We start from the raw sequence: 13575 nt of genomic DNA, 5'->3' as shown, positions 1-13575 counted from the left end.
GTTGGGATCCCCACAACATGAAGAACTCTGTTTAGGGATCACAGCATTAGGAAGGTTGAGAACCACTGAACTAAAAAGATAGAAAATAAAATACAATCTGATGGAAAACATACTGTAAGGAAAATTAGGATAAAGAGAGAAATTTTGTATAAATCTCAGCAGTAACAATTGAAAGAAGACACAGAAAATACATATGTAAGTTTTATTAGCACATCTTAGCAGACACCCTACAAAGCTTCCAAGACAACTAGAAGGAGAGCTAATGTTAAACACCCAGAATAGTAAAGCCAAACTCAAAATAGTTTCATTCAGTTACAAACATACACACAACAGCATAGACCATGCAGCATAAACTAATGATGTCATAATCAAAGCAAATGTTTTTGGAACAGTGAATGAAAAAGGCTAGAGTTTGTTATTAAAATGATTCAGTTATGGAATAATGACTACCATCAAAACATTTTAATAATTTAAAAGCACTTTTTATAAAGCTGTCATGATATTATTAGACTCTAGAGACAAAAAAAAAATCAGAAGTGGGGAATGAATACTATTATTTATAGACACTGTAAAGTAGTTCCTAATTTAAAAAAAAAAAACTTCCTGAATTTTGTTCATAGGGCATTAACAGAATACATATTAGGATACAAACAGAACATCCAAAAAATAACAGGACAGACTAGCTTCTGATTGAGAGGGGACTGGATGCATCCTGCAGTCTTCAGCTCCCTCACCCCGTGAGGAAGAGTCCCAGCTGGTGGTGGCTTATCCCTGGACCCCAGCACCCAAGAGACCAAGCCGTAATCATGAATTGCGGACAGCCGGAACACATAGCAAGACTCTAGCAATGGAAGATGATAATTAAACATAAAACAAAAAACAGAACCACCTAAAAGAAGAGAAGCTTTAGGTGGACACTAAAAGAAGGTGAGCAAACAGGATGAGAAGGAAGGAGCAGATAGCTCTTTGTAACAGAATACAAAGGGATAATTGTTACAGAAAAGGGAGCAGATTTTAGTGATCCCTACCTCAATTGACTAGAACCTAGAAACAAGGGGGACGCGAGAAGCAGCGTTCATAGAGGTCAAACTATATATATGCCATGCTATCCCTAAAAGAAAAACGAAAGTGAAGACTATGGGAACATGGAAGAGAAAAAACAGCCACCCAGACACTTAGGAGCACAGACAGATCAACCACCTTTTCAACCCTCTTCCCCTTCCTAGGCAACCAGTCAGGCAGAGACAGCAGTTTGTTCCCAACTACAAAGAAAAACAAACACACACCAGACAGTTGAAAAATACCAACAAAATACAATATGAGGACATTCACTGTGGACAGAAGTTAATACAGAGATCAGAACAAGGCATCAAAATGAGTGTTCAGAAGAATGAAAAAAATGTACCCTTAAGAAGTATAGTTAGTGTCTTAGAAATGGGGAAGTTCTTTTATTGTTGGTTTTTTGTTTTGGTTTGTTTTGGTTTTTGGTTTTTAACAGTTCCTATTCTGTAGTTGGTTTTTTTTTGTTTTTGTTTTACTGTGGGAGCACACATAACTATAATGGTCCCTATGCTCTGGTGCACATCTGGAGATCAAAGATCAACTTTTAGATATAATTCTTGGCACCTTGTAGGATCCTCAGATTACACCCAGGCTGGAAGGCTTGAAAGTAGGTGGCGCTTACCACTGAACCATCTCAGACCCAGAAAGTCCATGTTTTTAATAAAAAGTGCAGCATGGCACTGAATGGAATGAGCGTGGCTGAAAACATTATTTGTTATTTTTATTGAAATGCTAGGGTTTAAAAACACCTGTGGAAAACAACAGAAATAATTTCTAGAATTTTAGCCAGTGAAGTAAATAAAGGATACATAGGAGCAAGAATCAGCATTTTTTTCTCTGTCCTGGTTACAAGTGTCAGATCTTGTAGATTCTGTTACAACTACGTGGCAGATGCATATAATATATAAGCAAATGTGTGTCATTGTATTCCAATAGAACTTTAAAATAAACTGGGGGTGAGAGACAGTTCAGTGGTTAAGAGACTGCTCTTCCAGAGGTTCTGAGTTCAAATCTCAGCAACCACATGGTGGCTCACAACCATCTGTAATGGGATCTGATGCCCTCTTCTGGTCTGTCTGAAGACAGCTACAGTGTACTTATATGTAATAAATAAATAAATCCTTAAAAATAAAGTCAGAAGCACTAACTGCATAGTGTTTCATATCATAAAATATTCCTGTGACTTTTCTTCAAAATTAAAAAAGGTAAAAGTACTCTTAGCTCATGGGTTATACCAAAACAGGTATGAAGACAGAGTTGGCTTATACAGTTTGTCAGCCCCTACATGAGCATAAATTTACCACACAAAATAATAAAAAAAAACTGAAAATCTTTAGTAAGAAAAATACATTGCCCACAAAGTGAATGCAAAAAGAAATTAAGCAATATTGTTTTAATTATTTTCCTCCATTCTGTGATCAAATACCTTACAAAAACAACTTACGGAATGAAGGGTTTATTTTGGCTCATAGCTCCAAGTGCTTTCGTCCATCATGGCAGCAGAAGCCAAAGGCAGCCATAACCCTGAGTCCCTAGCCAGGAAGCAGAAATGACTGCTGCTGCTCAGCTAGCCACATGCATACATACGTACATACATACATACATGCATGCATGCATCTCCCTCCATGCCTAGAGACGTGTGTTCCTTCAAGCTGACAGTCAAGCCTAGCGTCATGAATCCCTTTCAGGTGCTGACAGTAGGGTCCGGCACTGGAGAGACGGCTCACAGCAGTGGAAAGAGCACTCGCTCTTCCTTCAGATGAGCCAGGTTCAGCTCCCAGCACTGACGTGGAGTTCACAACTGTCTGTAATCCCAGTGGAACCAATGTGTTTTTCTGGCCTCCAAGGGCATTATACACAGTAGTACACTTAGATATAAGCAAAACAAACAAAAATAAATAAATCATTTTTAAAAGAAAACTTTGAATTCAGAATTCTGGATCTTTTCAAAGTGTGAGGTTTAAATAACACATATTTGGAGTTCATTTACACAAAAATTTACTTCTTACAGAGAACAAATCATGAAAGTAAATGGGACCTACATACAGTGAACAGTGAACTACTTTAAGCTATTGTGGGCTGAGGGGGAAGCTCAGTGGTGTATCATGTGCAAAGCCCTGAGATTAGTCCCCAGCAGCCCTCCACTCCCCAAAAAGGAAACTGTAATGAAATAAAAATATAACAGTTTCCTGTTGCTGTGATAAAACATCATGACCAGAACAACTCCTAAAAAAGGGAGTTTAATTTGCCTTACGGTTACAGAGATCTAAGACTCTGTCATAGCAGGGAGGCATGCAGTCCAAGAGTTCAATGTGTGAGCCTCTGGGAGACAGTTCTCTTTCAAACCAGCACCTCTTAACTACACACAAACAATAAACAGTTGTTATAGCAGTTAATCCCCAGAAAATAAGAGAAGAAAATCACTACAGTGACCAGAGCACATACCGCTCCTGCAGAAGACCGGCATTCACTTCTGTGCACTCATGCCAGGCAGTTCTGGCTGGCCTGGAACTGGCTATTTAGACCAGGCTGACCTTGAACTCAAAGATCCACCTGTTTCTGCTTCTCAAGTGCTGGTATTAACAGTATGCACCGCCAAGCCTGACTTATTCATTCTTATTCTCTTATATTCATTCTCTCTCTCTCTCTCTCTCTCTCTCTCTCTCTCTCTCTCTCTCTCTCTCTCTCCCTCTCTCTGTGTGTGTGTGTGTGTGTGTGTGTGTGTGTGTGTGTGTGAGAGAGAGAGAGAGAGAGAGAGTGTGTGTGTGCGTGTATCCTTGGAGCTGAAATTAACAGGTGTATGTGGCGAGCCACCCAGTGTGGGTGCTGAGATCCAAACTCTGGTCCTCTAATAAGTAATGCAGTAAGCATTGTTAACCTCTGAGCCATCTCTCCAACCCATTTTTTAGCATTCCTCCCACCCCCGATTTTTAAACCTGCTTTAAAGAAAGGGGGTGAGAGGATATCAGGTCTAAATGCCTAATATGTTTGAGTAAACATAAGAGAAACTTAATATCAGTTAGAGATGAAATACAATTGGATCAAGCAAAAAAAAAATTCTTTTTTGAATTGTGGTAGTACTAAGAGGGGTACCAGTGTGCTTGGAATGAAGGGGAGGCAGGGGCGCAGGTGAGGGAAGAGGAGGCAGGGGTGCAGGTGAGGGAAGAGGAGGCAGGGACACAGGTGAGGGAAGAAGAGGCAGGGACACAGGTAAAGGGTTACAAGAAGCAGTGCAGTCACCAGCTGTAGTGAAATTCAACCAGTACATATGAGACACTCTTGTCACAGACCTCTCATCTCCTGTGGTGGAAGATAAGGCCTACAGAGAACACATGTGGGTGCTGAGGTCTCTAGGGAAGGGAAGACAGCAGCCTGTACAGCAAGTGCTAGAATGTCAGCAAAGGAAAAGGAAGGCCTGTCACACAGGATTAACAACTGACTGACTGGTCCAAAACATGGGTCTGTGCCTAAAAATCCAAAGGCTATAACCTAGAGCTTCACCTCATGAAAAACAGATAAGTCAGGGTGAATAAATGTCACACAGAAATTGCCAGATCCATATTAGAAAAAGGAAGAATGTTAAGAGGCTTAGGAGACACTCAGCACTGGCCCAGTCACCAGATGCACAGGTTACCTGACCCCACCAGCTCAGTTTCAGAAGCTCTTGGTGCCGCCTTGCAGAGCTTTTGTGAGAATCGGAGATATGTTCCATGTTGGAGACAGTAGCTAGGACTACTCTTGGTAAAGCTGGATGTACAGCACACACATGCAATTAGCAGTTAGGCTAAGCTCAAATCCTTGTCCCCCTAGTGTGATCCCAGGTTTCTAAGCCACAGTACCCCTCCACAATGAAGCCTCTGCAACACCAAGCTATTCTAAGATTTAAAGAAGACAATGTGTAGCCAGGCGGTGTTGGCACTCAAGAGGCAGATACAGGCAGATCTCTGAGTTTAATCCCAGCTTGGTCTACAGAGTAGCTTCCAGGACAGCCAGGACTACACTGAGAAAACCCTGTCTTGAAACACCAAACACAAAACAAACAAACAAAAAAGACAATGTATATAAAAAGTCTGTGAGCCTAGTTCTCTGTAATAAAAAGCAGTGGCTTTTTTCTTCTACAGCTTCTATGACCATGGCCATATTTCCCCAGCCTCTTCCAGTAGAGTTTAGTCAGCTGTAAGTAGCATTCATCACCCAGGCTGTTTGCTTCATTCCTAGAGCATAGGCCATGGCATCATTGATACAGTAGCTGTCTGTTTGTGTAACAGTGGATTGTGAGGCGGTCTGTGTAATATGTCTAACAGAGCCTGGCCTGTGAGTGGAAACAGATGGACTTACTCATCTTAGCACTGAACTGTGGCTTCTCTAAGGCAAACAACCATTTTTCTGTCTTGTAACTGTTATCACCTGACAGACTGTTACGGAAGTGCCTCAGCAAATATTTACCATACAGCACAGACAGAGAGCAACAGTGTTCCTCCCAATCCCACCACAAACATGTCCTTACCAATCCCGGAACAGAAAACCTTCCAAAAGCACTTAAAGTTCTTACACTCCTAACAAGTCGTGGGCTTCCTTTTGTCACGATCTACCTCTTGGTTTGGTCACAGCCCATAAATGACTCTAGGCATGAGGCTGTAGACAAGGCAAGACAAGCATGGCCAGCTGACAGACTATCACAACAAAGACCAGCATAAATTCAGCTCAGGAATGAACCCAGAAAGACCAGAGTCCCTAAAATAAGGAAAGGTTATACCATTATTTATAATTAGCATCCTTATGGTTTACACAACAAAAAGCTAGAATCCCTGCACCCACATAGTAAGACAAGTGTTCCCAAAAGTGCCTGTAACCTGAGCTCTGAAGTAGGTGCTGGCTTCCAGCCTAGCTGAGGAAACGGAGCCTCAGTTTCAGGAAGAAAGTGTCTCACAGAAAGATGTAGAACATAACAGAAGAGAACACCAACACCCTTTTTGGTTTTCACATGCACAGGCATGGGCACCCAGACAGCTACACATCTAAATTAAATATTTTTAATGTGCAGGTGTAGGGAGCACCAAGATGAGCCAGTGGGTAAGGCACACACACACACACACACACACACACACACACACACACACTCACACACACACACACACACTCACACTTAAAACACCTTTGGTCAAGCAATAGAGATAACTATTTGCAGTAACAATGTTACTAGCACTCAAAAATCGACTTTAATGCTTTAGAATGTTCCTAAAGCAGTAACTTGTCCATTTAGGTAGTTTATAGTGCAGACATAGTTGCACGCCCCTGTAATCCTAGGACTTGGGCATCTGAGGCAGGCACACCATGCATCTGAGGTGAGCCTGGAATATAGAAGGAGACCTCATCTTTAAAAGTGGGGGTGGGAGGTTACATTGTTTTGAGTTTAAGGAGCTGGAAGGATGACTCAGCACTTGTTCTTGCAGAGGACCCAGCCACTCATGCCTACATAGCCACTTACCGCCATCTAAAACTCCAGAGCCAGGGGATTTTGCACCCTCTTCTGGCCTCTGTGCACACATAGTAACAGGCAGACAGAACACCCATTTAAAAGAGAAACAATTTGAACACTTTTCTATTGAGTGTTCTTAAGACAGGTCAACTTTCTGAGACAGGAAAGTGAGATGGTAGACATTAGGAAATTTTATTGCATTTATGTGTATGTGTGCAAGCATGTGCATGTCATGACACACATGTGAGGTCAGAGGTCAGCCTATGCGTCCGTTCTCTCTTTCAGGCCAGCCATGGCGATTTAGTGGGACCTTTCTTAAGAGATAAGGCTAGGGATGTGGCTCAGTTGGGAGAGTGCTTGAGTGGCATGCACAAAGCTCCCAATTTCTAACCCCAGTATTATTGCATAAACTGTGTATGGTAGCCTGCCTGAATGCCAGTACTAAGAGCGTAGAAGTAGGAGGATCGGAGTTAGTGTGAGGTCTCATGGGCTATATGAAAGACCCTGTCTCAAGAAAGGAAAAATAGGGGCTGGGGATTTAGCTCAGTGGTAGAGCGCTTACCTAGGAAGCGCAAGGCCCTGGGTTCGGTCCCCAGCTCCGAAAAAAAGAACCAAAAAAAAAAAAAAAAAGGAAAAATATAATTCACACTTCTACTTCTGGATGATAAAAGGTTCCCAAGAACTAGTGAACATTGTATTCTGTGTTTATACCATGTATGTCTGAGATTTCCCACAGCAAGCCCTGAGTCGAAATATTATAGCCATTTGTTTCTGTAGATAATCAGAATTTCAGAAACTTGGCACAAACTACAACTCCCAGTCAACACCTGAAACTACATAGTCTTTTGTTACCATGTGTGCCAACAACGGCTCTGCAAGGTAGAGCAGGCAGTGTTTCCACCCCAGGGTTTACAGAACTAGCGTAATAGTGTTCCCCAAAAACTACATTATTTGAGTGAAAACTTCAGGAAAGATAGGTTCTTCAAAGCAGGGATAGTGCTGACAGAATTCTGAGCACTCCTGCCTTTATACTCTTGTACTAACAAGAGTATAAAGTAGAAAGAGTATGACTCTTTATAACTCTTGTATCCCTAAGAAAGCTGCTGATTTTATGCTTGGGAATACTGAACTGTGATCTGCTTTCATCCTGAGTCCCCTGCTCATTCAAAAACGGTTCAACAGATAATACCTCATAAAGTAATTGTCTTTATCAAGACAGGGTCTCCTATGTAGCCCTGACTGGCCTAGACCTCAGTAGACCCACCTGTTTCTGCTCAAGTACTGGGTGTGGTGTGGGGGTAGCAGTGAGGAGAGAATGCATACCTACAGGTACTTATGGGGGCCAAAGAGGCTGTCAAATCTGTAGGTGTTGGTACAGGTAGCCATGAGCCACCCAAAATGGGTAAACTTGGGTCCTCTGCAAGAGCAGTAAGCGCTAGTATCCATTGAGCTATATATAGCTCTGTACCCTGCCATGAAGAATATTTTAAGTGACATCTCAGATAAACACATGGAACCCAATTTGCCAGAAGGACAGATATGTTGGTAACTGGAAAGCAGTGGCACTAAACCCCAAGACTGTAATAAACATGTCTGGGTGTATATGCAGTAGCAAGGGGTCCATGGCAGAAGTGAAACCAAGAAATCCAGTCCCTAGAAAACATCATCATTCAAGCAGAAAAGCAGAGTTCCCTAGTCAAACAGGAAGAAACAGCTGTGCCCATAGGGTACAGGGTGTGAGCAACTGGCTGGATTCAAAAAGGGAAGAAAAGGGCATTACTAGGACATGGCTCGCTAATACAGAGAAAAGAGGTCAGCAGTAGAGTGCGTTGACCTGTAAGTATACTGTCATCCTGGAAAAGTCATCTAGTAGGCAGCCAGATGTACAGGGGCTTTCCGTGTGTCCAGCAGCTGAGGCTGAACATGAGGGTTAGAAGCATACAGAAATGGTGTGTAAACATCAGAAAGACAAAGTGCCCCAGAATGCAAATGAGTAGTCCACAGCCTACCTCACAATGCTGGCTGGGAGCAGGCTACAACCCAGTTCTAAGCGAGATGACCATAAGGTAGCCTCTGGCACTGTCTAAGTTTAGTTCTGTCCTTAGACTATACTAACTCGATGCCCACAGGATCCTCAGTTGTCAGACGTATCTCCAGATACTGCCTGTTTCCACAGCACTAACCCAAAGGGCAGTTACTCAATCAGCTCTTTAACCCTTTTGTAGGCTTGCATGGCTGGCCTGAACTCAACAGTGTATACCAAAATATGCCCCTGCCTCCAGAGTGCTGGAATGTGGCTGGCACGGTGTTGGGGAAAGGGGGTTGTATTTATTTATAAATAATCTTGCCCTCAATAGGTTTGTGTCACAAGCATGCTGAGGTAGGCCCTAGTACTTCTCTATGAAAACACGAGCTACATTTAGTAGTGTCTGGTGTATTAAGACCCTCATCACCTCCACTTGGTGGTGAGAGCTCATGAGGCAAAGATTTGAATGTAGAGTTAGGTAATATGTCCCAAGTCACAGACTGATCAGACCCAGATTAGAATCTGACTTTGTCTTGGCTCCAGAACCCACATTTTAACCCTTTGGCACCATTCCAGGCGGTCTCTACCAGGCCATCGAGCTAGGAGAGGCTGGCTCACGTCATTCAATCATTCCTATTGCATCCATCCAGCATTTGGCTCAAGCTCAGCGATTTGAATTCAAATATTTACTGAATTAGTGTTATCCCTTCTGACTTAAATATGCCTTTTTCTCACACTTGCACTAAGGTATTAAGACACTAGCTCTTAGACACAACAAGTTAGAGACCAAGGGAAGGAAAATAACTTACTTTGAGAGAAATAAGCAGTCCTGATTTGTCGGTTAGAATTAACTTTGATACCACTCCACGCCTAGTAAGGAAAGCTTACCAGCACAGCTCCCTGCCGTGACATCCGCAGTACCCTCAAGGACGGAGTAATGGAAACAAACACTAGGAATGTAGTTGGGTTTCTGCAGTGAACAAGTTTAAGCATCACCTTGAGCAGAATCACAGGAAGTTTTTCTAAACATTAGGTGTAGACACTTTTTAAAAAAATGTTTATAACCTTCTACTAAATTATGTTTGGGGGTTTTGGAGGAGGGACTGTTGGAATAATGGCTCAGTGGTGTGCACTTGTTGCCCTTGCAGAAGAACTGGAGTTTTAGATCCCAACACCCACGTGGCAGCTCACAATCATTTGTAATCCAATTCCAAAGAATCCAATGCCCTCTTGTGATCTCCATGGCCATCGCACACATGGTGTGCATGCATACATGCAGGCCATGCACTCATACACATGAAACAAACAGTTCAGGGGGCTGCATATGTGGCTCCAAAATAAAGCACTTCTCTGGCAGGTAAAGCTCCTCAGCTACACCGGTGATGGCGAGCACTGTTAGCCCAGAACATAATTCAGCCAATGACCTTGTGTGTTTTTCTAGGCTCAAGTTAGTATCAGAATACTTAACTTGGTACCTCAGGGCAGGCAAGCATCAGTCACAAGAGATAAACACTGAACCTGGGAGACTCGGCATTTCAAAGCTATCAGTAGGCTTTAAAGGGAATTAAAATCCTAGTAAGAATTAGAATAGAGGAGTCCACAAGTGGAGTTGATGTCTGCAACAGACGCACTTACACATCTAAACATGTCATTAGGGGCCAAGGAGAGACTGTCACACAAAGCTAGTGAATGATAACAAGCTCCCTGTAGAAACACCAGTGTAAACACTCAAAAAGCTTCGAACTCTGCTTTTCAACAAATCCTAACATGGACTTGAGTTAGGAAGCAGGGAGTTTTCTGCTCTGGTCGGTGCCCTCTACAGAGCAGCACAGTTATATCCATGCTGGGTAATGGTCACTTTTCAGGCTAATCATCAAGTCTCTGGGTGCTACACTGATGTGTACCCAAGTGTTTATAAACTAATTTTTTAAAATCAACTAATTTTGCTTTGTCTTTTCAGCTCATTTGAAGACTATGAATCAGATGAGCCTGTGTCTCCCTCTGAACTTGGAAACAAGGGCAATAAAATCCTAACTTCAAGCCTTTCAGAGAAATGTGGAAAGCTCCAGTCAGTGGATGAAGAGTAGTTGCCATAATCTACACGGAAAGGATGGTGTGGAGAGACGTTCTAGTTGTACACTGCTTTGTAAAGAGTTTGGTTCCTCCGAGTGCACTAGAAACTAAAATGCTCTAAGTAGTTCAGCACAGGAGACCCCACCAGTTTGTTGCAAACGTGCAGCGCTCTTCCTTGGAAGTACCATGCTGTCATCAGTCACCTTCCAAAGTCTGCAGTCAGCACTCTACACCCCTTGGTGTATGGAGGCTCTCTTGGAAATAAGGCCACACACAGTTCTCTGCACAGAAGCAGAAGCTGCCTCAGTACTGGCCAGCTTCCCTGGGGTACCTCAGGCTCCTACAGAACCTTTAAGAAAACTTCACTTGCAGAAAACTTGAGTCAAAAATTCTGGAACTTGAAAAAGGGCCTCTGGAACTGGCTTTATCCTGTAACAAAAGCACTGCCAAGCATCTCAGAAACTACTTATGTACTGGAGGAGTTCAGGGCCTTCAACTTACCTGGCTTAACGTAACTTCACCATGGCCTGCCGAGCTGCTAAGTCACTTACATTCTCAGGTAACCAACCACTGGGCCCTGCCAGCCCTGCTGGCAGCTCTGGCAGCCTCTGCATCTGACTGTGGACCTTGTACAAAAACCTCATAAAATTTTTTTCTGAAAATGAAGACAAGTACAGAATTTGGCACTACTTACATTTGCAGACACTTTTTAGATTATGTATTAATCTACAAGTTAATGACCTATCTTCATTTCTAGCAGAAGGCTTACTTGAAGACTTAAGGAATGTAACATACCATGGAAACTTCTCACTATACATACTCCATCCCTCTCTTAAATACTAAATTAGGTCAAAAATAAAAGGCACAAACTAAAGAGCAGTATACCTTACTTCCTGTGGAAAATACCAGGTATATTTCATCCACCTCATTATTATCAACCTTGGAAGAAAAACAGTGGCTCTCACCCACAGTAGAAAGCCTTTTTTACTATAGTGGTGAATCCAGAATCCTACACTTTCCAACAGGCCACAATGCAGCTAACCCCTACAACATGCTTATTGTTACCCATTATACTTTAGGAAAAAAAAAAAAAAAACTAAAAAGGGTGGACATTTCTAAAATCAAAGCAGCTTTCTACTGTCCCTTTTTTTGTTTCAATTTTAAATGGTCAGAGTAGCCTTCCTTTTCTCTCCATCCTAGTTCTTTTCCTAATAGAAAGGCCAAGCAGTGAAGTAAACCTTGGGTGATGGGAAGTCACACATGGAGGAAATGAGAATTTTAGACATATAATATCAACTAATACTAGAAATTTGCAAGCTGCAACCCCACCTGTCCCAAGATCCTCCAGTTCCCTAAGACTCAACTAATCTCCCTTATAACCATTATAGAAACTGAGAACTATTACAACTAGGAGTTAACCCAGATAATTAAAGCCTAGCAGTGACTAAATTGACAAAAAAAAAAAAAAGCACACGTTTGGTGGGGCATGCCTATAATCTCAAGATTTAGGTAGTTAAGGCAGGAAACAAGAAAATGCATAATATATAGTAGCCTAAATAACACTTTGCTCTAACACCAGCACTCAAGGGACTGGGGTGAGGAGGATCGAGGGCTCAAAGTTTGAGGTCAGCACGGGCTACACAGTGAAATCTTGTCTTAAAAAGAATTATATGTTACCACCAATCCCATCCAAGTTTAGCAGGAAGAGGAAATGGGGGGGGGGGGCAGTTTAAAGGATTTTATTAGCTGGGTAAAGTATTTTGAGTCTTACCGGAAAGCACAATCTAAAATCCAGCTTTACAGTATCCTTCAAACGACAGAACACAGGGCCGAGCCAGTTGGACCGCACTAGCTGCACTGGTAGTGTACAACCTGTACTTAATCTGTGGTGCTGGGAACCAAAGCCTAGAACCATCCACATGCCACAAAAGCACTCCACCACCACTGCACCTCAGCGCTTATAACTTATTCTGCTACCTTATTCCTCCACCCTTTACTCAAACCCTTGCTTTTTACTTTGATCAAAACCCATCAGCACCATCCAGTTGGAGGAACGGTTTAATTTGGGTCACCTGAATTAGACTTCCATCATGAACAAGTGCTTCACCCTGTTCCTTTCTTAGACACGAATGCAAGGAACTAGGTTAGTATGTATTTGACACTGTGGTAGAGATCAAGCTAAGTATACTCCTTACTACCAAACTGGAAATGTCAAATTGTGACAACAGCCCAGGGACCTTGGAAAAGAAGAAGAATCTAAAGCAGTGGTTCTCAACACTCCTAATGCTGTGACCCTTTAATACAGTCCCTCACATTGTGGTGACCCCACCATAAAACTATTTACTACTTCATAACTATAATTTTGCTATTATTAATCATGATGTAAATAGCTGATAATCCGTTATGCGGCCCCTGTGAAAGGGGTTTCGAGTTCAACCCAGAGGTTGAGAATCACTGAACTAATTATTTAATGAAAGGAAGGTTTCACAGCATAATTGCCAAGGTAATCAAACTATAAAATTCTGTACATTTCCCTGTAACTACCTTATCTGTTACTATACTGTTCAAATGTTAAAGAAAAAAGGAAGAAAGAAGATAGCAAAACTAATTCATATATCATTTGCTTGGCTTTGAAAGTGTTTGAGTAGAGATGGTGCATGACTTGTTTTCCCGTTGCCAAACAAAATAAAGTCGTTATATGTATGAACTGGGTTCACTATACACTTTTGTGTTTTAGATAAAATTCATTTTTATGCCTGTAAGTGCAGCTGAATTTTTGCAAAAATAACTCTTTGAAGACTTGGGATTATAAAACTCTTAAAAATATAATCTATCAACTTGAGAAATGTTTTCCTGTGGGATACAGGGATTCTCCAGGGTCAAAGGTGACTGACCTTGTCTATATAGTAAAAGGCGTGTCACGGAGTATCTAAAG

The 13575-nt window shown here is 42.0% G+C and overlaps 1 protein-coding gene and 1 long non-coding RNA gene across 7 annotated transcripts in view; one reads left to right on the top strand and one right to left on the bottom strand.

Annotated features, from left to right (window-relative positions):
• Positions 1 to 13347, top strand: part of Ppp2r3a (protein phosphatase 2, regulatory subunit B'', alpha) — a 140014-nt gene extending 126667 nt beyond the window's left edge. For 2 of the 3 annotated variants that reach the window (XM_087562862.1, XM_087562863.1), the window contains one exon: positions 10528 to 13347. In XM_087562862.1, coding sequence (XP_087418988.1) covers positions 10528 to 10654 — 127 coding nt within the window. In that variant the 3' untranslated portion in view covers positions 10655 to 13347. 3 annotated transcript variants of the gene reach the window in all.
• LOC148004318 (uncharacterized) overlaps positions 1 to 13575 on the bottom strand; it is a 114154-nt gene that overhangs the window by 73857 nt on the left and 26722 nt on the right. The gene's annotated exons all lie outside the window — the stretch shown is intronic.

Source organism: Rattus norvegicus, chromosome 8 (assembly GCF_021556685.1).
Source record: "Rattus norvegicus strain SHRSP/BbbUtx chromosome 8, alternate assembly SHRSP_T2T, whole genome shotgun sequence".
NCBI lineage: Eukaryota > Metazoa > Chordata > Mammalia > Rodentia > Muridae > Rattus > Rattus norvegicus.
The sequence above is the reverse complement of the archived record's forward strand: the minus strand, read 5'-3'. Positions and strand labels throughout refer to the sequence as shown.